Raw genomic sequence first — 25218 nt, 5'->3', positions numbered from 1 at the left:
TTGTTGAGGTTGACGCGTCAGAGGTGGGCGTGGGAGCCATCCTTTCTCAGCGCTCTCTCTCTGACGGCAAGGTCCATCCTTGCGCGTTTTTCTCTCATCGCTTATCGCCGTCAGAACGTAACTATGATGTTGGTAATCGCGAACTGCTCGCCATCCGCTTAGCCCTAGGCGAATGGCGACAGTGGTTGGAGGCGACCGTTCCTTTGTCGTTTGGACTGACCATAGGAACCTTGAGTACATCCGTTCAGCCAAACGACTTAATGCGCGTCAGGCTCGTTGGGCTCTGTTTTTCGCTCGTTTCGAGTTTGTTATTTCTTATCGTCCGGGCTCAAAAACACCAAGCCTGATGCTTTATCTCGTCTCTTCAGTTCTTCTGAGGTCTCCACCGACCCGAGGGATTCTCCCTGACGGGCGTGTTGTCGGGTTGACTGTCTGGGGAATTGAGAGGCAGGTAAAGCAAGCACTCGCTCACACTCCGTCGCCGCGAGCTTGTCCTAGGAACCTTCTGTTCGTTCCCGTTCCTACTCGTCCGGCCGTTCTTCAGTGGGCCCACTCTGCCAAGTTAGCCGGCCACCCCGGCGTTCGGGGTACGCCGCTTCCATTCGCCAGCGTTTCTGGTGGCCCACTCGGGAACGTGACGCGCCGATTTGTCGCGCTTGTTCGGTCTGCGCGCAGACTAAATCTGGGAACTCTCCTCCTGCCGGCCGTCTCAGACCGCTTCCCATTCCTCTCGACCGTGGTCTCACATCGCTTTAGATTTTATCACCGGACTGCCTTCATCAGCGGGGAAGACAGTTATTCTTACGGTTGTCGATAGATTTTCTAAGGCGGCTCATTTCATTCCTCTCGCTAAGCTCCCTTCTGCTAAGGAGACGGCTCAGATCATTATCGAGAATGTTTTCCGAATTCATGGCCTTCCGTCTGACGTCGTTTCCGACAGAGGCCCGCAGTTCACGTCTCAATTTTGGAGGGAGTTTTGCCGTTTGATTGGGGCTTCCGTCAGTCTCTCGTCCGGCTTTCATCCCCAGTCTAACGGTCAAGCCGAACGGGCCAATCAGACTGTTGGTCGCATTTTACGCAGTCTTTCTTTTTCGTAACCCTGCGTCTTGGTCAGAACAGCTCCCCTGGGCAGAGTACGCCCACAACTCGCTTCCCTCGTCTGCTACCGGTCTATCTCCTTTTCAGAGTAGCCTCGGGTACCAGCCTCCGCTGTTCTCATCTCAGCTCGCCGAGTCCTGCGTCCCTCCGCTCAGGCTTTTGTCCAGCGTTGCGAGCGCACCTGGAAGGGGGTCAGGTCGGCACTTTGCCGTAATAGGGCGCAGACTGTGAGGGCCGCTAATAAGCGTAGGACCAAGAGTCCTAGATATTGTTGCGGTCAGAGAGTATGGCTCTCCACTCAGAACCTTCCCTTAAGACAGCTTCTCGCAAGTTGGCCCCGCGGTTCATTGGTCCGTTCCGTATTTCTCAGGTCATTAATCCTGTCGCAGTGCGACTTCTTCTCCCGCGCTATCTTCGTCGCGTTCACCCGGTCTTCCATGTCTCCTGTGTTAAGCCCGTTCTTCGCGCCCCCCGCCGTCCCTCCCCCCATCCTTGTCGAGGCGCACCCATCTACAGGGTTCGTAAGATTTTGGACATGCGCCCTCGGGGCCGTGGTCATCAGTACCTAGTGGATTGGGAGGGGTACGGTCCTGAGGAGAGGAGTTGGGTTCCCTCTCGGGACGTGCTGGACCGTTCGCTGATCGATGATTTCCTCCGTTGCCGCCAGGTTTCCTCCTCGAGTGCGCCAGGAGGCGCTCGGTGAGTGGGGGGTACTGTCATGTCTTGTTATGTCTGTTCCTGTCCTTTCTCTTCACTCTGTCTCTCTCTGCTGGTCTTTTTAGGTTACCTTCTCTGTCTCTCATTCTTCAGCTGTTCTACATCTCCCTAACTAGCTCATTCACTCTTTCCCACCTGTTCTCTCTTCCCCCTCTGATTAGGTCTCTATTTCTCTCTCTGTTCCTGCTACTTTCAGTGTCTGATTCTTGTTTGTGTTTTTGATGCCAGAAGCAAGCTGTCGTCCCGTTTGCTTCCACCTTGTCCTATCCTGTCGGAGTCTGCCTGGCAGGTGCATCCTGCATTATACTAACGTTCTTTTTGTTCCATTGACTACGTTGGAAGAGGATTTATGCTATTCCTGTTTTTCATTAAAGAACTCTGTTTTCTGTTAAAACCGCTTTTGGGTCTTCACTCAAGTACATAACATTGTCTTTCCTGTCAGGTCTTCCATGTGGCAAACAGTTATATATCTATTGATGTATAACATTGTCTTTCCTGTCAGGTCTTCCATGTGGCAAACAGTGAGTCCTGACGATCGGAGGATGTGTCTGTCAGTGGAAGAGGATGGGGAATTCTGGTAAACCATATTATAATGCAGAAATTTGTTTTGCAGACCATGTCAATAAGTGCAACTGACACAAGCAGCATTTCAAGTGATGATATTTCAACACCTCATCGGTCACAACTTTGCTTGTCTTCTCAGGATGACAATGAAACATTTCTGTGAGCACTTCGTAGACGTGGATATCTGCTGTCTGTGCCCTGATTTCCTTGACGGCAACTCCACTTGTCATTGGACGCCCTCATTCCATGATGGCAGATGGGTTGCAGGAACCACTGCTGGTGGTTGCATGAATTTCCCAAGTAAATCTTACTTGACAAGGAATTGACATGGAATCATATGCAGTTCATGATGACTACAACATTTCAAATCAAATCAAATCAAATTTTATTTGTCACATACACATGGTTAGCAGATGTTAATGCGAGTGTAGCGAAATGCTTGTTCTTCTAGTTCCGACAATGCAGTAATAACCAACAAGTAATCTAACTAACAATTCCAAAACTAATTTCTTATACACAGTGTAAGGGGATAAAGAATATGTACATAAAGATATGAATGAGTGATGGTGCAGAGCAGCATAGGCAAGATACAGTAGATGGTATCGAGTACAGTATATACATATGAGATGAGTATGTAAACAAAGTGGCATAGTTAAAGTGGCTAGTGATTCATTTCCTGAATCTACAGTCAAAATATCCATATTTTTTTGTGTTGTCTCCCAGACAGCTTCTGGATAAATCCCCAGTATCGGGTGAAGATTGGGGGATTGAGCGATGTCTGCTCTGAGACACAGGGCGACAACAACATGTTGGTGTCTCTGATGCAGAAACCTGACAAGAGAAACAGACGCCTGGTTAAAAGTCTCCACATCGGTTTCTCCATCTTTGAGGTCCAGTGCCCTTCATTGGTGAACACGTTTCATAAACCCGTATAAATAACACTTCTCAAATACGACCCACATATCACACCTCTCACACACGACCCAGATGATAAGCCATATCACACTTCTCATATACGACCCACATATCACACCTCTCACACACGACCCAGCTGATAAGCCATATCACACTTCTTATATACGACCCACATATCACACTTCTCACCAACGACCCAGAAGCACTACATTTGCTGCAGAAAATGTGTATTTCTACAAAGAAACTGAAATGTCTATGACTTTTATCTAAAGAAATTAAAACAAGTTTATCTACAAAAGCTTATTTTTTAAATCATTAAAACAATATTATCCAATTTGAACCTACAAGTATAATGTCATCCCATAAGAGTAAATTCAACAGTCCAGATATGCTATTGTTCCTGCTATTGAATTGTATATGTTTTACTTTCTACAGGTGTCTGACCAAGTAAGCCCCTTTTACACAACATTTTCACAAATACAGTTATACAGGAGCTAACAAAATACACTGTTGCTCTAGATAGGCCTGTGCATTCTCCTTGGTCTGTGGTTTCTGTTGTACTATGGTTGTGCAACCTGGTCTCAGAGCATTTCGCATGATTCTGTATGTAAATCTGAGATAACCCATTTATTATGAAATGTTACTTTTGAACTGAAAACTACTTTACAACTACTTAGCTTGTAGCTAAACCTTCCCCGAACACTAACCTTAACCCTTTAACCCAACTCCACACTTGAACCCTAATCCCTAACCCCTAGCCTAGCTAACGTTAGAGAGTTAGCTGATGTTAGCCACCTACCTAGAATTCACTACAGATTATACGTGTTGCGAATTCTTAACATATAACATGAATTGTAATTCGTAACATATCATACGTAATGGACCTCCACAGATTAACACATACCATACGAAATGTAACATATCACACTAAATGGAGTGTCTCCGATCTACTTATAGAATAATACAAAATGCTTTGAGACCAGGTTGGGTTGTTGCACAACTATTAAATAACATATATACGACCAAGTAGCTTTGTTTAATTGTTGCATTACGGTTCAAAAGTAACATTTTACAAAGACATATTTTAGCACAGCCTTTTGTAATTTGTGGTTTTACTGTGATCTCAGTTCAAAGGACAGAGTGGGAAGTTTCCTGCGTCCTTCTTCAACAACAATGTGCCTGTCGCCCAATCGAAGAACTACCTGAATGCTCGGGAAGTGATGGAGTTCTTCAGGCTAAAACCTGGTGAATACCTGATCGTGCCATCAACCTTCAAACCAAATGAAACCGCCTCCTTCATCCTGTCCATCCTCTCCAAGGCAGAGACCCACATCCAGTAAGCACAGCCCCACCCCATAACGACATGAATAATAACGTAATGTCAGGTTTTTTTTCAATATTTTTTTCAATATTTTTTTTTTATAGTCTGTGATCATAGCTAACATTAGGTCTCACTATAATTAGTGTATTCCTAACAGAAACAAAACGGTACATTTTTTTTTCCCTCAGTGAAAACTCCAATGACCAAGATATGGAGGATATCTTGTTTTCCCCGAAAACGCCGAAGGTACTTAAGGCCAAAAGTGTTTCATCCCTCATATTTATGTCGGTGTATTTTAATGTAACACTGGTATTGCTTTGCTTCCACCTCCTTTATAACTCACTACAACTCAATTATTATTATTTTTTAGCACACATCTACAGACAAATTTGAATACAACGGAGGAGATGTTGATGACAAAAGAACTCAGTTTCAGAAGTATTCTGATGAGGCAAGTTCAGAGTATTTTGATTTAAAAAAGAAGAAAAAAAAGTATTGCAATGTCAAATTAAATACATAACCGGAGAAATAAAGAGCTGTAAAAGAAGACGAATCGTTTAAACTAATTGAAGCCATATTTGAACATTATGAAAAAGTTTTAGTTCAAGTTCAAGCATTGGCCAATTAAAATTGTTGACGTAGTTGCACTTGATCAAAGGCTACATGTTGGCTGTTCCCATTACATAATCTGGCATATTTAGCCCTTTGCTAACCTCACTAGGTGGCAGTGTTTATATTTGGTTCAAAATTGACACTGCTAAAATAAAGAATCGACACTACTATAGGGTTACATACATTACATAGGCGTGTAGGCCACATGTACATGTACAACATTTTATAACCATCTATTTCATCACGTATGCGTTATATGACCCAAGGATCAACAGTGGCTTGTTTTTTTTTTCTCGAAAAAAAACTATCCCCCGAATGGGTTACGAACTCACGGCATCTCATGGTTTCTTGGCTTACCACCTTAGTGAGTCACACCACCAATTATTGATAGCAGTAAGAGGTAAATTTGACAAGATCTTGAGCCTCTGCTACATAATTTATTTATTTTTTACAACATATACGGATCGAAACGTACATGTTGTATAATCCTTCTACATCTTTACTGCTGTGGAAGCACATGGATGTGTGTGGAACGGATAGGCATCAACGAGGGATTTTGTCATGTATGTAAAAACGAGCTTTGTCTAACATAACGTTAGTAAAGTAGTCTGGTCATGGATGCAATGACACTTGAGACTGACCAAGTGAATATGAAGGAAAGTAAACCTTGAATTTGGAAGTTTAAATACAACATATCCCTCTGGTTAGGCATTGTCCCTTTTTAAGATCTTTGAAAGGTTGATGCGGAATTTGTTTCAGGAAATAATCACACCCACTTGACGAGATTAGCATACGGCTAAATTTGTCAGATTATGAAATGGGAACAGCTAACATATAGCCTTTGAACTACTTGACGATTTTAATAAGCGTATTCTTAAACTTGAACTAAAGCTTAAGCTTTTTATAATTTTCGCAAGTATGGCCCATTGTTTTTAACTAATGGTTTTAAAAAAGATAACAGTATAATTTTATTTTTACTAAAAAGTTTGAGGAGGTGAATGCTGAACAGCTTCAGAGCTGTCTGAATGAAAATCTCATCCAAGGTATGTAAAGAGAAAATCTATTGTAATGTATAGTGTTGGGCACTGATATGGAAAATCTATATCGATATTAGTAGCATTTTTTAGAACCAAAATCAATATCTTAACGGTTTGAATAAATAACACTGCAACTTCCTTTATGAAGTTCAGACAACTGCTTGCTGATTGCCCATTGGGCCAAGTGTGAATGTCCTGGGCGTCTAACCTACCCAACCAGTAGGAAGGCCGTTGACAGCCCATCAGCAGACACTGAAGTGCGCTATAAATTGAGAGCATGATATCGATTTTTTCTTTTACTTAATGTAGGTTAACAGATATCACGTTATTCCTGGCTCATATCGATATCGTATTGAATAATCGATATTGATGCACACCACAAGTTCTGAATAAAATCAGGAGTTTGTACACAGAGAATTGTTTAAATAAGTATTGGTTTTCTGATGTGCCATCTTTTCCCATTTTACACAGGAAATGCAAAGAAAACACAAGGCTTCAGCTTGGAGTCCTGTCGCAGCATGTTGGCCTTAATGGATGTATCCTTCATGAGCTTAGTGACAGTCTCCCATGATGCTTTCTGTTGTGAAATACCTTGAACAGTACTTTACAAGAGTACATTTTAACACTCCCATGAAACAGTAAAATCTGTGAATGAATGTATGAGTCTCTATGGTATAGACTAGAGAGAGAGAGAGAGAGAGAGAGATTTAGTTTCATTTTTCATCTTCATGTAATCTGAAAAGCAGTTTACAAACCCAGCAATCTGAATTGGAAAGGGAAAATACCGCAAATAAAGTTACAACAACATAAAACAGACCACAAACAAACAGCATTATCCCACTACAGATCAAAATGTCAACTGTTTTTTAAAAATCTGTCCTTGGATATTCCCTTAACCCAGGGGTTACCAAATTTGTTTGGCCCACTACCTCATTTTGATATCTGAAAATTCCCACGACCCCATCAATGCAAAAATGCTTTATTTAATTAACTGCCAATGTTAACTTATATTTTGATCGGGGTGTATTCATTCTGCCGATTCTGTTGTAAAACTTTTCTTAAATGGTAGCAAGGTGGTATTGAATGTGTCACTGTCTATCACCTTGATCATTCACATTTTTATCTTGACCTGTGTGCACCTACGTTTTAAATTTGCATTTATAAGCTTGGTTGTGGCAACCTCATGATAGGTATAGAGAACATTTAATCATTGCTCAACTAATGTTATATTGAGCTCACTATGAATGACAGTTATCCAACATGCTGTAATAGAAATAAGGCCATGCTCATATGAAAAATAGCATCCTCCCTCATCTTAAATGGCACCAACCGCCACTGCCGTGAATGCATTTGGTCACATGACAGCTCGATCAGCTGTTTGATTTCACTTACCGTCTTGTCAACTGAGCCAGGATCAAAGTCAAACGGATTGGGAAGTAGGTCCCAAAGTGCTCTTCCAAGCGTTGGAGGTGAGCAGTCATCACTGGTGTGGGGACAATTACTGATTCTGTTTATGTTAGAAACATGCACAGCTGAGGGAAGGTTCGCTTTTGAAAGATGCTCTCTCCAATAAGAATGATTTCCTCTGAATCCAATGATTCGGACACTCATCTGGCCTTAATGGCCATGTACTCTTATAACCTCCACCCGGCACAGCCAGAAGAGGCCTGGCCACCCCTCAGAGCCTGGTTCCTCTCTTCCCGGCACAGCCAGAAGAGGCCTGGCCACCCCTCAGAGCCTGGTTCCTCTCTTCCCGGCACAGCCAGAAGAGGCCTGGCCACCCCTCAGAGCCTGGTTCCTCTCTACCCAGTCCAGCCAGAAGAGGCCTGGCCACCCCTCAGTGGTATCCAGCCAGAAGAGGCCTGGCCACCCTCAGAGCCTGGTTCCTCTCTACCCAGTCCAGCCAGAAGAGGCCTGGCCACCCCTCAGAGCCTGGTTCCTCTCTACCCGGCACAGCCAGAAGAGGCCTGGCCACCCTCAGAGCCTGGTTCCTCTCTAACAGCCAGAAGAGGCCTGGCCACCCCTCAGAGCCTGGTTCCTCTCTTCCCAGTCCAGCCAGAAGAGGCCTGGCCACCCCTCAGAGCCTGGTTCCTCTCTACCCAGTCCAGCCAGAAGAGGCCTGGCCACCCCTCAGAGCCTGGTTCCTCTCTACCCAGTCCAGCCAGAAGAGGCCTGGCCACCCCTCAGAGCCTGGTTCCTCTCTTCCCGGCACAGCCAGAAGAGGCCTGGCCACCCCTCAGAGCCTGGTTCCTCTCTACCCAGTCCAGCCAGAAGAGGCCTGGCCACCCCTCAGAGCCTGGTTCCTCTCTTCCCGGCACAGCCAGAAGAGGCCTGGCCACCCCTCAGAGCCTGGTTCCTCTCTTCCCGGCACAGCCAGAAGAGGCCTGGCCACCCCTCAGAGCCTGGTTCCTCTCTACCCAGTCCAGCCAGAAGAGGCCTGGCCACCCCTCAGAGCCTGGTTCCTCTCTACCCAGTCCAGCCAGAAGAGGCCTGGCCACACCTCAGAGCCTGGTTCCTCTCTTCCCGGCACAGCCAGAAGAGGCCTGGCCACCCCTCAGAGCCTGGTTCCTCTCTACCCAGTCCAGCCAGAAGGGCCTGGCCACCCCTCAGAGCCTGGTTCCTCTCTTCCCGGCACAGCCAGAAGAGGCCTGGCCACCCCTCAGAGCCTGGTTCCTCTCTACCCAGTCCAGCCAGAAGAGGCCTGGCCACCCCTCAGAGCCTGGTTCCTCTCTTCCCGGCACAGCCAGAAGAGGCCTGGCCACCCCTCAGAGCCTGGTTCCTCTCTACCCAGTCCAGCCAGAAGAGGCCTGGCCACCCCTCAGAGCCTGGTTCCTCTCTACCCAGTCCAGCCAGAAGAGGCCTGGCCACCCCTCAGAGCCTGGTTCCTCTCTACCCAGTACAGCCAGAAGAGGCCTGGCCACCCCTCAGAGCCTGGTTCCTCTCTTCCCGGCACAGCCAGAAGAGGCCTGGCCACCCCTCAGAGCCTGGTTCCTCTCTACCCAGTCCAGCCAGAAGAGGCCTGGCCACCCCTCAGAGCCTGGTTCCTCTCTTCCCGGCACAGCCAGAAGAGGCCTGGCCACCCTCAGAGCCTGGTTCCTCTCTTCCCAGTCCAGCCAGAAGAGGCCTGGCCACCCCTCAGAGCCTGGTTCCTCTCTTCCCGGCACAGCCAGAAGAGGCCTGGCCACCCCTCAGAGCCTGGTTCCTCTCTACCCAGTCCAGCCAGAAGAGGCCTGGCCACCCCTCAGAGCCTGGTTCCTCTCTACCCAGTCCAGCCAGAAGAGGCCTGGCCACCCCTCAGAGCCTGGTTCCTCTCTACCCAGTCCAGCCAGAAGAGGCCTGGCCACCCCTCAGAGCCTGGTTCCTCTCTACCCAGTCCAGCCAGAAGAGGACTGGCCACCCCTCAGAGCCTGGTTCCTCTCTACCCAGTCCAGCCAGAAGAGGCCTGGCCACCCCTCAGAGCCTGGTTCCTCTCTTCCCGGCACAGCCAGAAGAGGCCTGGCCACCCCTCAGAGCCTGGTTCCTCTCTACCCAGTCCAGCCAGAAGAGGCCTGGCCACCCCTCAGAGCCTGGTTCCTCTCTACCCAGTCCAGCCAGAAGAGGCCTGGCCACCCCTCAGAGCCTGGTTCCTCTCTACCCAGTCCAGCCAGAAGAGGCCTGGCCACCTCTCAGAGCCTGGTTCCTCTCTTCCCAGTCCAGCCAGAAGAGGCCTGGCCACCCCTCAGAGCCTGGTTCCTCTCTACCCAGTCCAGCCAGAAGAGGCCTGGCCACCCCTCAGAGCCTGGTTCCTCTCTTCCCGGCACAGCCAGAAGAGGCCTGGCCACCTCTCAGAGCCTGGTTCCTCTCTTCCCAGTCCAGCCAGAAGAGGCCTGGCCACCCCTCAGAGCCTGGTTCCTCTCTACCCAGTCCAGCCAGAAGAGGCCTGGCCACCCCTCAGAGCCTGGTTCCTCTCTACCCAGTCCAGCCAGAAGAGGCCTGGCCACCCCTCAGAGCCTGGTTCCTCTCTACCCAGTACAGCCAGAAGAGGCCTGGCCACCCCTCAGAGCCTGGTTCCTCTCTACCCAGTCCAGCCAGAAGAGGCCTGGCCACCCCTCAGAGCCTGGTTCCTCTCTACCCAGTCCAGCCAGAAGAGGCCTGGCCACCCCTCAGAGCCTGGTTCCTCTCTTCCCAGCACAGCCAGAAGAGGCCTGGCCACCCTCAGAGCCTGGTTCCTCTCTTCCCGGCACAGCCAGAAGAGGCCTGGCCACTCCTCAGAGCCTGGTTCCTCTCTTCCCGGCACAGCCAGAAGAGGCCTGGCCACCCCTCAGAGCCTGGTTCCTCTCTACCCAGTCCAGCCAGAAGAGGCCTGGCCACCCTCAGAGCCTGGTTCCTCTCTTCCCGGCACAGCCAGAAGAGGCCTGGCCACCCCTCAGAGCCTGGTTCCTCTCTTCCCGGCACAGCCAGAAGAGGCCTGGCCACTCCTCAGAGCCTGGTTCCTCTCTTCCCGGCACAGCCAGAAGAGGCCTGGCCACCCCTCAGAGCCTGGTTCCTCTCTACCCGGCACAGCCAGAAGAGGCCTGGCCACCCCTCAGAGCCTGGTTCCTCTATAGGTCTCCTCCTAGGTTCCTGCCCTTCTAGGGAATTGTTCCTATTCGCACTGCTTCTACATCTGCATTGCTTGCTGTTTGAGGTTTTAGCCTGGGTTTCTGTATAAGCACTTTGTGACATCTGCTGATGTAAAAAGGGGCTTTATAAATACATTTGATTGATCAAATGTGTTTTGTATTTCCCCTGCATGCTTGAGTTCAGTTCGCTCAGTTTCCAAATATTTCTGTCATGCTCTGATCCCAAATCTCCACACAGTGTTGTGAACAGGAATACGCGTAATGGATGTGGTTTGATGTAGTTTTACAATGGAAGTGACCTGCTGCAGTACATCTCAGAGTAATGTGCTCAACTCTTTTGGATGCCAGTTGCTCTCGGCGTGTCATATAATCCATCCATATGCCAGAGGGAGACACATTCATAACTAGAGTGCAGAGGCCTGATCGCCGTCCCGCCATTGATCAAATAAAAATAATCAAATCAAACTTTATTTGTCACATGCGCCGAATACAACAAGTGTAGAACCTTACCGTGAAATTCTTACTCACAAGTCCTTTTAACCAACAGTGCAGTTCAAGAAGAAAATATTTCCCAAATAAACTAAAGTAAACATAAAAAAAATAATTAAAAAAGTAACACAATAACGAGGCTATATACAGGGGGTACCGGTACCGAGTCAATGTGGGGGGTACAGGTTAGTCGTGTCAGGACCCGGTTTCGAACCTGGGTCTCCGGAGTGAGAAACAGTCACTTAACCAACTGAGCCACGAATAGACAGCAGAACCCAGAAGATGAGGCAGACACAGCAGTACTTAAGACGGTGTATTTAATAAAGAAAAAATCCTAAAATACAAAAAATGGCAAATCCAAAAGGTGGTAGGAAAAACACAAAAGACCTCAAAAGAAACTCACCAAAAAATAAACAAAAACAAAAAAAACAGAATACCACAAGAACTTCACCCGGAATCGACAAGAGCACACAGAACACTAGGGCAGGGTGCTAACATACAAACACAGAGCACAGAACTGAGGGAAACAAAGGGTTTAAATACAATCAGGGGAAACGAGACACAGGTGCAAATAATAATGGGGATCAAGGGAAAAACATAGGGACAAAAAGCACAATGGAGACATCTACTGACCAAAACCCGGAACAACCCTGGCCAAATCCTGACAGAATCCCCCCCTAGAACGGCTCCTGACGTTCCTACCAGCTCTCTCAGGGTGGAGGACCCTGAACTGACGAATGAGGTCAGGGTCCAGGATGTCTTTGGCAGGAACCCAGGAGCGCTCCTCAGGACCGTAGCCTTCCCAGTCCACCAGATACTGCCAGGACCGCTGCACCCGGCGGGAATCCAGTATCCGGTGGACGGTATAAGCCGGCTGGCCTCCAATGACACGAGGCGGAGGGGGAGGTCTGTCTGCCGGGACAAGGGGAGAAAAAACAACAGGTTTTAACAATGACACATGAAATGTGGGATTAATCTTAAGGGATCTGGGTAAGTGTAGGCGATAAGAAACTGGTTTAACTCTCCTGGCAACCTTGAAGGGACCGATGTATTTTTGGGACAGCTTGCGAGACTCCACCCGTAGAGGTAAGTCTCTTGTGGAAAGCCAGACTCTCTGGCCGGGGCGCAGGGTAGGCCCGGGACGGCGACGTCTGTTGGCTTGTTGTTGATACCTCTGTGAGGAACGCATCAGATTAAGACGGGTCTTCCTCCACATAAGCCGACAGCGTCTGACGAACCTCAAGGCTGAAGGCACTCTGACTTCTGCCTCCTGGTCCGGGAACAATGGAGGAGCATAGCCAAACTGACACTCGTGCGGGGACATACCAGTGGAGGAGGAGCGCAAGGTGTTGTGCGCGTATTCGGCCCAAACAATAAAGGATGACCATGTGGACGGGTTGTCACGAGTCATACATCGGAGGGTGGTTTCCAGCTCTTGATTCATCCTCTCTGTTTGGCCGTTGGACTCCGGATGGTACCCTGAAGATAGACTGGCAGAAGCCCCCATGAGTTGGCAGAAGGCCTTCCAAAACCTTGAGGCGAACTGGGGACCTCTGTCAGAAACCACATCTTGAGGAATGCCGAAGACTCGGAACACATGATTAATTACCAACTCAGTCGTTTCCTTGGCAGAAGGTAACTTAGTCAGAGGGACGAACCTGGCCGCCTTTGAAAACCTGTCGATTATGACTAGGATAGTAGTATTGCCATGGGATGGAGGAAGTCCAGTAATAAAGTCCAATGAGATATGGGACCAGGGTCTGTGGGGAACAGGTAAAGGGTGAAGGAGTCCTTGAGGGCGGAGGTGAGAAGATTTGCCCTGGCAGCACACGGGGCAGGCATTGACGAAAGTGGCAACGTCTTCTCTTATGGTAGGCCACCAGAACTTACGCTGGATGAACTCCAAGGTGCGACCTACGCCCGGATGACAGGTGAGGCGAGAGGAGTGCCCCCACAGAAGGACCTGAGTCCTCACTGCCTTGGGGACAAACAACCGATTGGCAGGGCCTCCTTTAGGGTCCGGTTCGCTAGCTTGAGCACGTCTCACGGTATCCTCAACTTGCCACGAGATCGGAGCCACAATCTTAGCAGCAGGAAGGACAGGCATGTCCGTGTCATCTCGAATGGCAGGAGCGTAGACTCGGGACAGGGCATCCGGTTTGAGATTCTTCGACCCGGGCCGATAGGTGAGGATAAACTGGAATCGATTGAAGAAAAGAGACCATCTAGCTTGTCTAGAGTTCAATCGCTAGCCTGCTGGATATACTCCAGATTTTTGTAGTCCGTAAGCACTTGAAACGGGTGAGAAGCCCCCTCGAGCCAGTGTCTCCATTCCTTCAATGCCATCTTAACCGCTAGAGTTCACGATCCCCCACATCGTAGTTCCTCTCAGTCGGGGTAAGCCGGTGTGAGAAGAAAGCGCACGGATGAAGCTTCTTGTCTTCACCCCTCTGAGACAGGACAGCTCCAACACCAACCTCTGATGCGTCTACCTCCACCACAAATGGTTCATCCGTAGTCGGTAGTATCAGGATGGGAGCAGAGAGGACGCGCTGCTTGAGTCCTTGGAAGGCCGTCTCAGCTTCTCTTCCCCACACAAACCTTGCATTGCCACCTTTGGTTAAAGCTGAGAGAGGAGCTGCCACCAAACTGAAGTTCTTGATGAACTTGCGGTAAAAGTTTGTGAAGCCCAGGAAACGCTGAACATCCTTAACGGATTTGGGGGTGGGCCAATCCGCTACCGCCCTACCTTCCTAGGGTCCATTTGGACTCGACCGGGTTCCACTACAAATCCCAGGAATTGTACTGGATGAATGGAATTCACATTTTTCCGGCTTAACGTACAGATGGCTGTCCAGGAGGCGTTTGAGTACTTGTCTGACATGCTTAGTGTGTTCTTGAAGGAGCTCGAAAAGATGAGGATGTCATCCAAGTAAACGAACACAAATATGTTAAGCATATCCCTAAGCACATCGTTTATGAGCGCTTGGAACACCGCTGCGGCGTTGGTCAGGCCGAAGGGCATCACCAAGTATTCATAGTGACCAGTAGGCGTGTTGAAAGCGGTCTTCCACTCGTCACCAGGTCTGATCCGCACAAGATGGTATGCGTTCCGCAGGTCAAGCTTAGTGAAAACAACTGCTTCCTGGAGCAGCTCGAAGGCTGTGGCCATAAGGGGTAGCGGGTAACGGTTACGGACGGTTATGTCATTGAGTCCCCGGTAGTCGATGCAAGGACGTAATCCACCATCTTTCTTGGCCACAAAGAAAAACCCTGCTCCCGCCGGGGAGGTTGATGGACGCATGAGGCCTGCTTCCAGAGAGTCCTTGATGTAGGTATCCATAGCAGCTTGTTTGGGTGGAGATAGGGAAAAGATCCGACCCCTGGGGGGGCAAGTGCCCGGAAACAGGTCGATGGGGCAATCGTAAGATCTATGGGGTGGTAGCATGGTGGCCCTCTGTTTGCTAAACACCAGTTTGAGGTCATGGTAACACTCGGGAACTCGGGTCAGGTCGATGGATTCTAAAGACTCTGGAGTAGAACTCGGGGAATTCCGGAAAATACAAGTAGCTTGGCACGTAGGACCCCACTGCTTGATAGTGCCCACAGACCAGTCGATGTGAGGGTTATGGCTGTGAAGCCAGGGGTATCCAAGGACGAGAGGGAACTCGGAACAGGAGATCAAATGAAAGTTCATCAATTCCTGGTGTTGTGAAACTGAAAGTCTCAAGGAGGTAGTGACATGAGTGACAAGTCCAGATCCCAAAGGGCTTCCATCCAATGTAGTAACCCTCATGGGGTCACTTAGAGGTTCAGAGGGAACGCCATTCTCCTTCGCCCAGACACCATCCATGAAGTTACCTGCGGCTCCAGAGTCTACCAAGGCTTGAAGGTGAAGCTTGTGGTTGTCCCAGGAGAGGGTGACTGGAATGAGCAGACGGGAGTTGGACGGATGGGAGGAGGTTATGTTTTCCCGTTACAGTTCCCCCGGTCTGTACGGGACAGAGCGTTTCCCTGGAGCCCGGGACACGTGGAACGGAAATGGCCCGGTTTGCCGCAATATAGACAGCGTCGCTCCCTCATCCGGCGGTCTCTCTCAGCCTGGGAGATGCGTCCAATCTGCATGGGTTCCGGTGGAGCCAGCGATGATAAAGGTGGGGACTCGGAGCTGGGACTGATAGGGGCTAGAGGTCTACGGTTGAGTTCTCTCTCTCTCAGACGCTGGTCAATGCGTGAGGCCAACTTGATCAGGGACTCGAGATTGTCCGGTGGTTCCCGAGTGGCCAGTTCATCTTGGATAGTGTCGGAAAGGCCTTTCAGAAAGCACACCGTGAGCGCCTCGTCCAGCCACTCGCTGCTGCCACCGTGCGGAACTGGATGGCATAGTCCGTCACGCTGCGCCAACCTTGATGGAGAGTCAGGAGCTGTTTGGCTGAGTCAGAACCACTGCTTGGGCCTTGAAACACTCGTTTGAATTCCTCAGCAAAGGCAGAGTAGCTGGCACAGCAGGAACTATGTGCATCCCACACAGCAGTAGCCCAGGCCAGGGCTTTTTCCGACAGCAGGGTAATGATATATGCGATCTTAGACCGGTCGGTGGGAAACGACGAGGGTTGCAGCTCAAAGGAGAGAGAACATTGAGTGAGAAAGCCTTTACAAGCACTTGGATCACCTGAGAACCGTTGGGGAGATGGAAGACGAGGTTCAGCCAGGGGGTTAACTGCCATGGGTACGTGAACCTGAGGTACTGGGACGGAAACTGTTGCCGGGGTAAGTCGATCAGATATTTGCTTAATGGAAGTCAGCATCTCCGACAGAAGATGAGAATGTCTAGCCATTAAGGCCTCTTGCTGAACCAGGGCGGCTTCGTGGCGTTGGACAGTCTCCTGGTGGTGGGACAGCGTGGCAAAAGGTCCTGGGAACTGGCTGCCTCTGGGTTCATTTTTGGCTCTGTGTTTCTGTCAGGACCCGGTTTCGAACCTGGGTCTCCGGAGTGAGAAACAGTCACTTAACCAACTGAGCCACGAATAGACAGCAGAACCCAGAAGATGAGGCAGACACAGCAGTACTTAAGACGGTGTATTTAATAAAGAAAAAATCCTAAAATACAAAAAATGGCAAATCCAAAAGGTGGTAGGAAAAACACAAAAGACCTCAAAAGAAACTCACCAAAAAATAAACAAAAACAAAAAAAACAGAATACCACAAGAACTTCACCCGGAATCGACAAGAGCACACAGAACACTAGGGCAGGGTGCTAACATACAAACACAGAGCACAGAACTGAGGGAAACAAAGGGTTTAAATACAATCAGGGGAAACGAGACACAGGTGCAAATAATAATGGGGATCAAGGGAAAAACATAGGGACAAAAAGCACAATGGAGACATCTACTGACCAAAACCCGGAACAACCCTGGCCAAATCCTGACAAGTCGAGGTAATTTGTACATGTAGGTAGGGGTGAAGTGATTATGCATAGATAATATACAGCGAGTAGCAGCAGTGTAAAAAACAAATGGAGGGGGAGGGGGTCAAATCAAATGTATTTATATAGCCCTTCATACATCAGCTGATATCTCAAAGTGCTGTACAGAAACCCAGCCTAAAACCCCAAACAATGTAATAGACCGGTGGCCATTTGATTAATTGTTCAGCAGTCTTATGGCTTGGGGGTAGAAGCTGTTAAGGAGCCTTTTGTCCTAGTCTTGGCGCTCCGGTACCGCTTGCTGTGCGGTAGCAGAGAAAACAGTCTATGACTTGGGTGACTGGAGTCACTGACAATTTAATGGGCTTTCCTCTGACACCGCCTATTATATAGGTCCTGGATGGCAGGAACTTGGCCCCAGTGATGTACTGGGCTTTACGCACTACCCACGCACTGTAGCGCCTTACGGTCAGATGCCGAGGAGTTGCCATACCAGGCGGTGATGCAATCAGTCAGGATGGTCTCGATTGTGCAGTTATCTGACAAAGGTATCGATGGTAGTTTCTGTGCCTCTGCCTCCCTACACATTTTTTTTCACCATATAATTTGCAGACAGTAATATTAAAGTCTCTGTAATAGTGTGGTTTCATAGCGTAGTGAGCCTAGCCATTCACCGTGAGAATGATTCAAGTGCAACGGTCAAGTGCAGCCTTGTCCCATGATCTAAGGGCACACTCTCTGGTAGAAATTGTATCTAAAAATGTTGTATTCGGCCTTTGTCGATTTCCTTGATAACCATTCCTTCTCCAGACATCAATCACTGGAAAACTGAACAGTTCTGAATTTCTACGTCTATGGAGAAAAGTTACCGTGTACAAGGTAAATTAATTAGCAGGTCTGTGGCAAAACCTCTATCGGGTTATAAATGTATTATTGTTATTCAATTCTTCAAATTTTCCAAGTACGGTTTATCTGAAAGGATTCTTTGTATCTTCTTACATCATCCAGGACATCTTCTTCCGCACAGATGTAGACCGTTCTGGAATGTTGTCATTGAGTGAACTGAGGAACGCAATCATGGCTTCAGGTAACGTTTGACGCGACAAACAAACAAACCAAAATAGATTTTAGGACCTAATGTAAAAATCAGGAAAACTTAACATCAGTGCATGATTTACGCGCAAGTCGGAGTTAGGATAATCCGGTTAGCAGTCCGTCCTTAGATGTGTAATAATCCAAACTGATGTGATAGGCTATAGCGTAACTCCAACTAGAGGCCTTCACAGGTCCAAGAAGTTTGGACCTGTTCTGAAATGGACCTGGGTGCTTTCCCCATCCAATTTTTTAAAACATAGGTCCATTTGGAATGGGTCTCTAAGGACAACTAGACCAGTTCCGTACAGACCTGGTCAGATCCAGACCCGGTCCGATCCGAGTGAGGGAAGCAGTAGAAAAGTCAATTTTTAAGCTACTTTATTAACCCCAGCTGATAAAGCGAGTGAGACTGGTGCAGGGAGAGAGGGAGAGACAGCAACCAACCAAGCTGACTCGCGCTATAGTATATATATATATATATATATGAATGAATGAATGATTAAGAAATAAAAGTAACAAGTAATGAAAGAGCAGCAGTAAAATAACAATAGCAAGACTATAAACAAAGGGGTACCGGTACCAAGTCAATGTGCGGGGGCACCGGTTAGTTGAGGTAATATGTACATGTAGGTAGAGTTATTAAAGTGACTATGCATAGATGATAACAAAAGAGAGTAGCAGCAGTGTAAAAGAGGGGGGGATCAATGCAAATAGTCTGGGTTGCCATTTGATTAGATGTTCAGGAATCGTATAGCTTAGGGGTAGAAGCTGTTTAGAAGCCTCTTGGACCTAGACTTGGCGCTCCGTTACCGCTTGACGTGCGGTAGCAGAGACAACAGTCTATGACTTTGGTAGCTAGCGTCTTTGACAATTTTTAGGGCTCTCCTATGTTTAGGGCCTGCCACTGACACTGCCTGGTATAGAGGTCCTGGATGACAGGAAGCTTGGCCCCTGTGATGTACTGGGCCATACGCACTACCCTCCGTAGTGCCTTGCGGTCAGAGGCCGAGCAGTTGCCATACCAGACAGTGATGCAACCAGTCAGTATGGTCTCGATTGTGCAGCTGTAGAACCTTTTGAGGATCTAAGGACCCATGGACCCAGTCCATGGGTCCCAGTCTCCTAAGGGTGAATAGGTTTTGTCATGCCCTCTTCACGTCCAGTGAACTAAAGGTGTGAGATGTGAACCCAATCTGCCTCTCCTCCTCTCCTCTACAGGGATCAGAGTGGGTGATGACATGTTAAACCTGATGGCTCTGCGCTACGGTGGATCTTCTGGAGTCATCAGCCTGGAGAGTTTCATCAGCCTCGTCCTACGCATGGACTGCATGGCCAGTAAGTCCACAACTAAAGAATAGTTCACAATACATCTTTGCACACAAGACACATTCCTCATTATGTCTGTCATGGCACTCGCAGGTTTGATCTTAGTTAGTTTGCTATATCAGTGTCCCCCCCCCCCCCCATCCGTCCTTCGGTGCAGTGGTTTTTACCATAGCACTACACAGCTTATTTCATGAATCAAATCATGATCAAGCTTGGATTATTTCAATAAGCTGTGAAGTGCTATGGTAAAATCTAAAACGTGCACAGAGGGGGGGGCACGACCGAGTTTGGAAAACCCTGATCTAGAAAACTAATTAGGATCACCCTGTGAGAGCCATGACAGACATCATGAGGAATGTGGAAACCCTATGCTAGATGAGGGTTTGAAGCCATGGTACTGTGTTTATCTACATTGTATTATAATGTCATTTGTGTCCTTCTCAACAGAAATATTCAGACAACTCAATGATGGAGGGGTCATATCTCTTCAAGAGAATGAGGTAATGAACAGTTAATAAAGCTACTTCATCACCAGGGGTTTTCAACTCCAGTCCTACAGTACATTTTGAACCTTTGAGTGTATGCCAACGTTGTGAGATGGCACACCTTTCTAGTTGTCAAGACAACGGAGAACAACGAGAGATGTTTTATTGCATTTCATTTGGGGACATTTCTCATTGGAAGAGGTCCACTCAGAGGTCAAACCCAACTTGATACTATTATATACGCTTAATATACACTACATGATGTTTTTTGATTTTTTCTTCTTCTTCCAGTGGATGTACATCTCTATGTATACGTAAACCGAGGACCAAATAGGATGGACAGAAGACTGCAGTTGGAATCATGAGATTTGGAAGGGGGGGCTTGGGAGGAGGGGGAGCGTGCTGAGGTGATGCTTTGCTGGACAAACCATTCCTTTGTGCTGCAGCAGTTTCAGGGTGATTTGTTGCACTTTGAGATGTGATGCTCCTGCAGTTCAAAGAGAACAGTCAAAAGATTGGGTGCTTAACAAGTGACTGTACTCTTGAAATTATGGGTTCATAGGCTATAAAACATAATGGGTTACATTCTGGTACACATCTGGTACATTATATTTTCTATCTGCTAATGTGGTAGTTTTTGTTTCTGGGTATACTGTAAGGGTTAGTAAGGTCCTAACTGTATATGTGTAGAGCAGTGGTGTCCATCTCTAATAGTTCTGGAGAGCTACTTGAAAAATAAAACATTTCAAATGTAACATTTTATTTAACCAGGCAAGTCAGTTAAGAACAAATTCTTATTTACAATGACAGCCAACAGTGGCCAAACCCAGACGATGCTGGGCCAATTGAGCGCCGCCCTATTGGACTCCCAATCACAGCCGGTTGTGATACAGCCTGGATTCGAACCAGGGTGTCTGTAGTGCCTTAAACTACTGCGCCACTCGGGAGCCCACTACTGTAGGTGTTCTGTCTTTTGGTCCAGCCCTGCACTAACACAACTGATTAGACTGACGGTGGTCCAGACTGAGGATCACCTGTTTATTTGAAACAGGTGTATTAGTGCAACAAAAAAACAACATAGAATAACTAGACTATTAACTATTCAAAACTCAAACCTTTTTTTTTCTATACCAGCAACTAACATCCATTCGATTTTAGATTTGCCTAGTAGTGTATTCTCTGCATATTTAGATTGCTTACTTCCTTTCATTATCCATGTAACCGTGGTGATATATTGGTTATTGGGTTTTTTTTCTTTTTTTTTTTTGTTAAATAGAAATGCAGTCAAACACAACTTCTCCTATGATAGTTTGAAGCAATGTTCTATTGTCTACACAAGTATTGGATTAGTAATGTGAATAAAAACTAAAGGGGGGACTCCTTGTTCCACCTTGTTCTACTCTTTATAACACCTTCATTGTATTGCCTTGTATTCATTAAACAAGGTTAAATGCTATTAAATGATTATGTCATCCAGGGATATTCTAAATGGACACAAGCTTTGACAAGAGACTTTAATCAAATGATCCCTGCTGTGCTTTGTTGCTCGACACCAGAGAGCGAGAGGCACAGCGAGTGTTCACTCTGTCTAAAATTTGTCCATGTTCAGTAGATCGTTCATTATTACCGAGTGGCTAACGGTTGCGGATTTTCTGGAAACGAATTTGCCGATGCTATTGATATGGTGATTTGTGCGCATGTGCAGGATATTTGTTTACGTGTCTGCTGCCTACAGAGCTGCTGCTTCGTGCTCCAGCCTACGCTAAATAAAGTCTTCATGTTCGACCTGTGCGTTCCATGCCTCAAGTGCGATTTCGTGTCGTTGTTTCATGTTGTAGCCTACACAAAAGACATAATCGTCATGTTTATACACACTTTGTTGTAACAGTATATTTTGGCAAGCATATCAAACATGAGCCGCTCCTACACGCCCTTCTGGAACGGGCACACCACAGCTCGTGCAGGGCTACATATATCAAACACAAGCAAGACACATCCAGGCAGTGAAAATTGCGATTATTTTCTCATTGTCATTGCAAATACAAGTATTTTTCTTTCTTCCCAGCAACTCTCGCGACGATATGTCAGCATAACTATGAATAATATAATCACAGATAATAGGCAGTCTAAAGCGGTAGTTGACAAATGACATAAGGAATAATAACGCACCACGTTCGGTGTGGTGAGATAATAGAGCCATGTGATGATAGGACCGTTTACTTCAGAGCTCTCCATAAACGACGCCCCATTGGGCAGAGCTTGGCATTTTGCACTGGGACAGTTTTAATAGGAGAAAAATAAACTCTTATTTTACAATGGGGTCCTATCTACTACTGCAACAACTTGTCAGTTATTTGCCCTTTGAGAGAATACCCTTTTTTTAAAACTAATGACTCAATGTGACCATTAACATTGGCTCTATATCCAATGTGACCATTAACATTGGCTCTATATCCAATGTGACCATTAACATTAGCTCTATATCCAACGGTGACCATTAACATTGGCTCTATATCCAATGTGACCATTAACATTGGCTCTATATCCATTGGTGACCATTAACATTAGCTCTATATCCAATGTGACCATTAACATTGGCTCTATGTCCAATGTGACCATTAACATTGGCTCTATGTCCAATGTGACCATTAACATTAGCTCTATATCCATTGGTGACCATTAACATTGGCTCTATATCCAATGGTGACCATTAACATTAGCTCTATATCCATTGGTGACCATTAACATTAGCTCTATATCCAATGTGACCATTAACATTAGCTCTATATCCAATGTGACCATTAACATTAGCTCTATATCCAATGTGACCATTAACATTAGCTCTATATCCAATGTGACCATTAACATTAGCTCTATATCCAATGTGACCATTGAAATTAGCTCTATATCCAATGTGACCATTAACATTAGCTCTATATCCAACGGTGACCATTAACATTGGCTCTATATCCATTGTCCTTCTCCCAAAGTATGGATTTATACATTTCTTCTCATCTCAGGGATTTAACCACGGTATAAAATCACTCAAGCCAATGCTTACACCCATCTAATGCTTGGATATCGACCAGGAGAGGGATGGACAATTGGGATGCAGCCATTGATTTCAGGTGGCATCATCAACAGTTGAATTTGTGTCCCAAATGGTGCCCTATTCCATGTACATAGTACACTAATGTAGAGCTCTGGTCAAAAGTAGTGCATTATTCAGGTAATCGTTATACACATGCCGTCTGTTGATCCCTACTCTGCCTATTGTAAACCATTTCTCCATTCCATTCACCCCGTTACACAAATGAAGGGAAGCGATTGTGACTATAATTGATGTAGTAAATTACTTTTCCTGTCAATGACTTTATTTGATAAACTTCCTTTATTGTGTGTGTGTGTGTCCCTTTTGAAGGTTTAATAAAACCCTCATTCAGCCAAGAAATCCATCTTTTCATTGATGGAGTATTCAACAGACTGAACAGTCTTGTACCAATGAGATTAGTTGTGGGGCTTGCGAAGCAAGAGCCCCAGCTTAGATATTCGACATACTTCTTTTCATTCTTCTTCTTCTGCACGCTAGAAACGCCGCTCGATATTCAAAACGTCCGGAATGGTCTCTGTTAAACTTACATTATTAATCCTCTTTTTTTTTTTGGCCTAAATCTGCTTTCATTTCATCAACATTCTAAAGATCCCCATTGTGACATCATCACGTCCAACTTGTCATTGTCTTTGAGAAATCATGCAACGTTTTACTCAAATCAGCTCATTTTTCCACTTTGCAACAACTCAGCCAAAAAGCAAAAAATGTATATTCGGATGAAAAGTTAAAGCAGTTTATGTGACCGCATCAACACCATTTTCTAGAACATTTTTGCTCACAACTACCATTTTGACCACTACCCCAACAAGTTTTGTCTACTTCTCTGATATTCATATCTGTTCATGGAATCAAAATATTCACCACGGAACTTACTTGTCCTCTTGTTCAGTTGTGCACCGGGTCCTCCCACTCCTCTTTCTATTCAGGTTAGTGCCAGTTTGCGCTGTTCTGTGAAGGGAGTAGCACACAGTGTTGTACGAGATCTTCAATTTCTTGGCAATTTCTCACATGGAACAGCCTTCATTTCTCAGAACAAGAATAGACTGACGATTTTCAGAAGAAAGGTCTTTGTTTCTGGCCATTTTGAGCTTGTAATCAAACCTATAATTGCTGATGCTCCAGATACTCAACTAGTCTAAAGAAGGCCAGTTTTATTGCTTCTTTAATCAGAACATAATTGCAAAGGAGTTTTCTAATGATCAATTGGCCTTTTAAAATTATGAACTTAGATTAGCTAACAAAACGTGCCATTGGAACACAGGTGTGATGGTTTCTGATAATGGGCCTCTCTACGCCTATGTAGATATTCCATAAAAAAATCTGCCGTTTACAGCTACAATAGTCACTTACAACATTAATAATGTCTACACTGTATTTCTGATCAAGTTGATGTTATTTTAATGGCCGGGGGAAAATATATTTTCTTTCGAAAACGAGGACATTTCTAAGTGACCCCAAACTTTTGAATGAAAAAAATGCTTATTTTCCACCATAATTTGCAAATAAATTCATTAAAAATCTTACAATGTGAATTTCTGGATTTTTTTTCTCTCTCATTTTGTCTGTCATAGTTGAAGTGTACCTATGAGGAAAATTACAGGCCTCTCTCATCTTTTTAAGTGGGAGAACTTGCACAATTGTTGGCTGACTAAATACTTTTTTTGCCCCACTGTATAGAAGCCCTTAAACAACAATAAAGTTTTAAGAAAAATACGAGTTAAGAAAATGTAAAATAGCAATAACGAGGCTATATACTGGGGTCAATGTCTATTACAGGTTAGTAGAGGTAATTGAGGTAATATGTACAGTGCATGTAGGTAGTGGTAAAGTGACTATAAAATAGACAGTGAGTAGCAGCAGCGTAAAAAAGGTGGGGTCAATGCAAATAGCCCAGGTAGCCATTAGATTGACTGTTCAGCAGTCTTATGGCTTGGGGGTAGAAGCTGTTAAGGAGCCTTTTGGACCTAGTGTAGAAAAAAAAGTCCATTCTGCTCCTCTCCTCTCTAGAGTCCTCCCAGACAGTTCTTGGAGCTTGCTCAAGCACAGAGTAATTTACGACCCTGTGGCACCAGGCCACATCTGATAAGGTCTCAGCCTGGCAGATTCTCACACAAGGCTGGAGTGAGAGGGTGCCGTAAACATTGATCATTTGTCAATCCAAGTAATAAGTGTTTCTTTCTCTCTCCAAGAAGTGAATGTTTAAGTTTATATCGAGGCTGTATTTATAGCCCGTTATAGACATGGTGTAAGTAAAATGCCATTTGTCATTTATTCATGTACGTATACCAGTCAAAAGTCTCCAAGAAGGAGAGTGATGGTGCTGCATCAGATGACCTGGCCTCCACAATCACCCAACCTCAACCCAATTGAGATGGTTTGGGATGAGTTGGACCACAGAGTGAAAGGAAAAGCAGCCAA

The 25218-nt window shown here is 46.3% G+C and overlaps 1 protein-coding gene across 1 annotated transcript in view; it reads left to right on the top strand.

Annotated features, from left to right (window-relative positions):
• LOC135525513 (calpain-1 catalytic subunit-like) overlaps positions 1-21473 on the top strand; it is a 39393-nt gene extending 17920 nt beyond the window's left edge. Inside the window, exons 9-21 of the mRNA XM_064953185.1 lie at positions 2318-2392; positions 2519-2679; positions 3103-3287; positions 4422-4630; positions 4804-4861; positions 4986-5066; positions 6213-6270; positions 6736-6800; positions 17593-17661; positions 17791-17869; positions 19096-19212; positions 19651-19703; positions 19980-21473. Of these exons, the coding sequence (XP_064809257.1) occupies positions 2318-2392; positions 2519-2679; positions 3103-3287; positions 4422-4630; positions 4804-4861; positions 4986-5066; positions 6213-6270; positions 6736-6800; positions 17593-17661; positions 17791-17869; positions 19096-19212; positions 19651-19703; positions 19980-20006 (1237 nt within the window). The 3' untranslated portion in view covers positions 20007-21473. The remainder of the gene's footprint in view (positions 1-2317; positions 2393-2518; positions 2680-3102; positions 3288-4421; positions 4631-4803; positions 4862-4985; positions 5067-6212; positions 6271-6735; positions 6801-17592; positions 17662-17790; positions 17870-19095; positions 19213-19650; positions 19704-19979) is intronic.
• Positions 21474-25218: the final 3745 nt, after the last annotated feature.

This window comes from Oncorhynchus masou, chromosome 32 (genome assembly GCF_036934945.1).
Source record: "Oncorhynchus masou masou isolate Uvic2021 chromosome 32, UVic_Omas_1.1, whole genome shotgun sequence".
NCBI classification, from domain to species: domain Eukaryota; kingdom Metazoa; phylum Chordata; class Actinopteri; order Salmoniformes; family Salmonidae; genus Oncorhynchus; species Oncorhynchus masou.
Note: the sequence above shows the minus strand (reverse complement) of the source record. Positions and strands in the feature narration are given on the sequence as shown.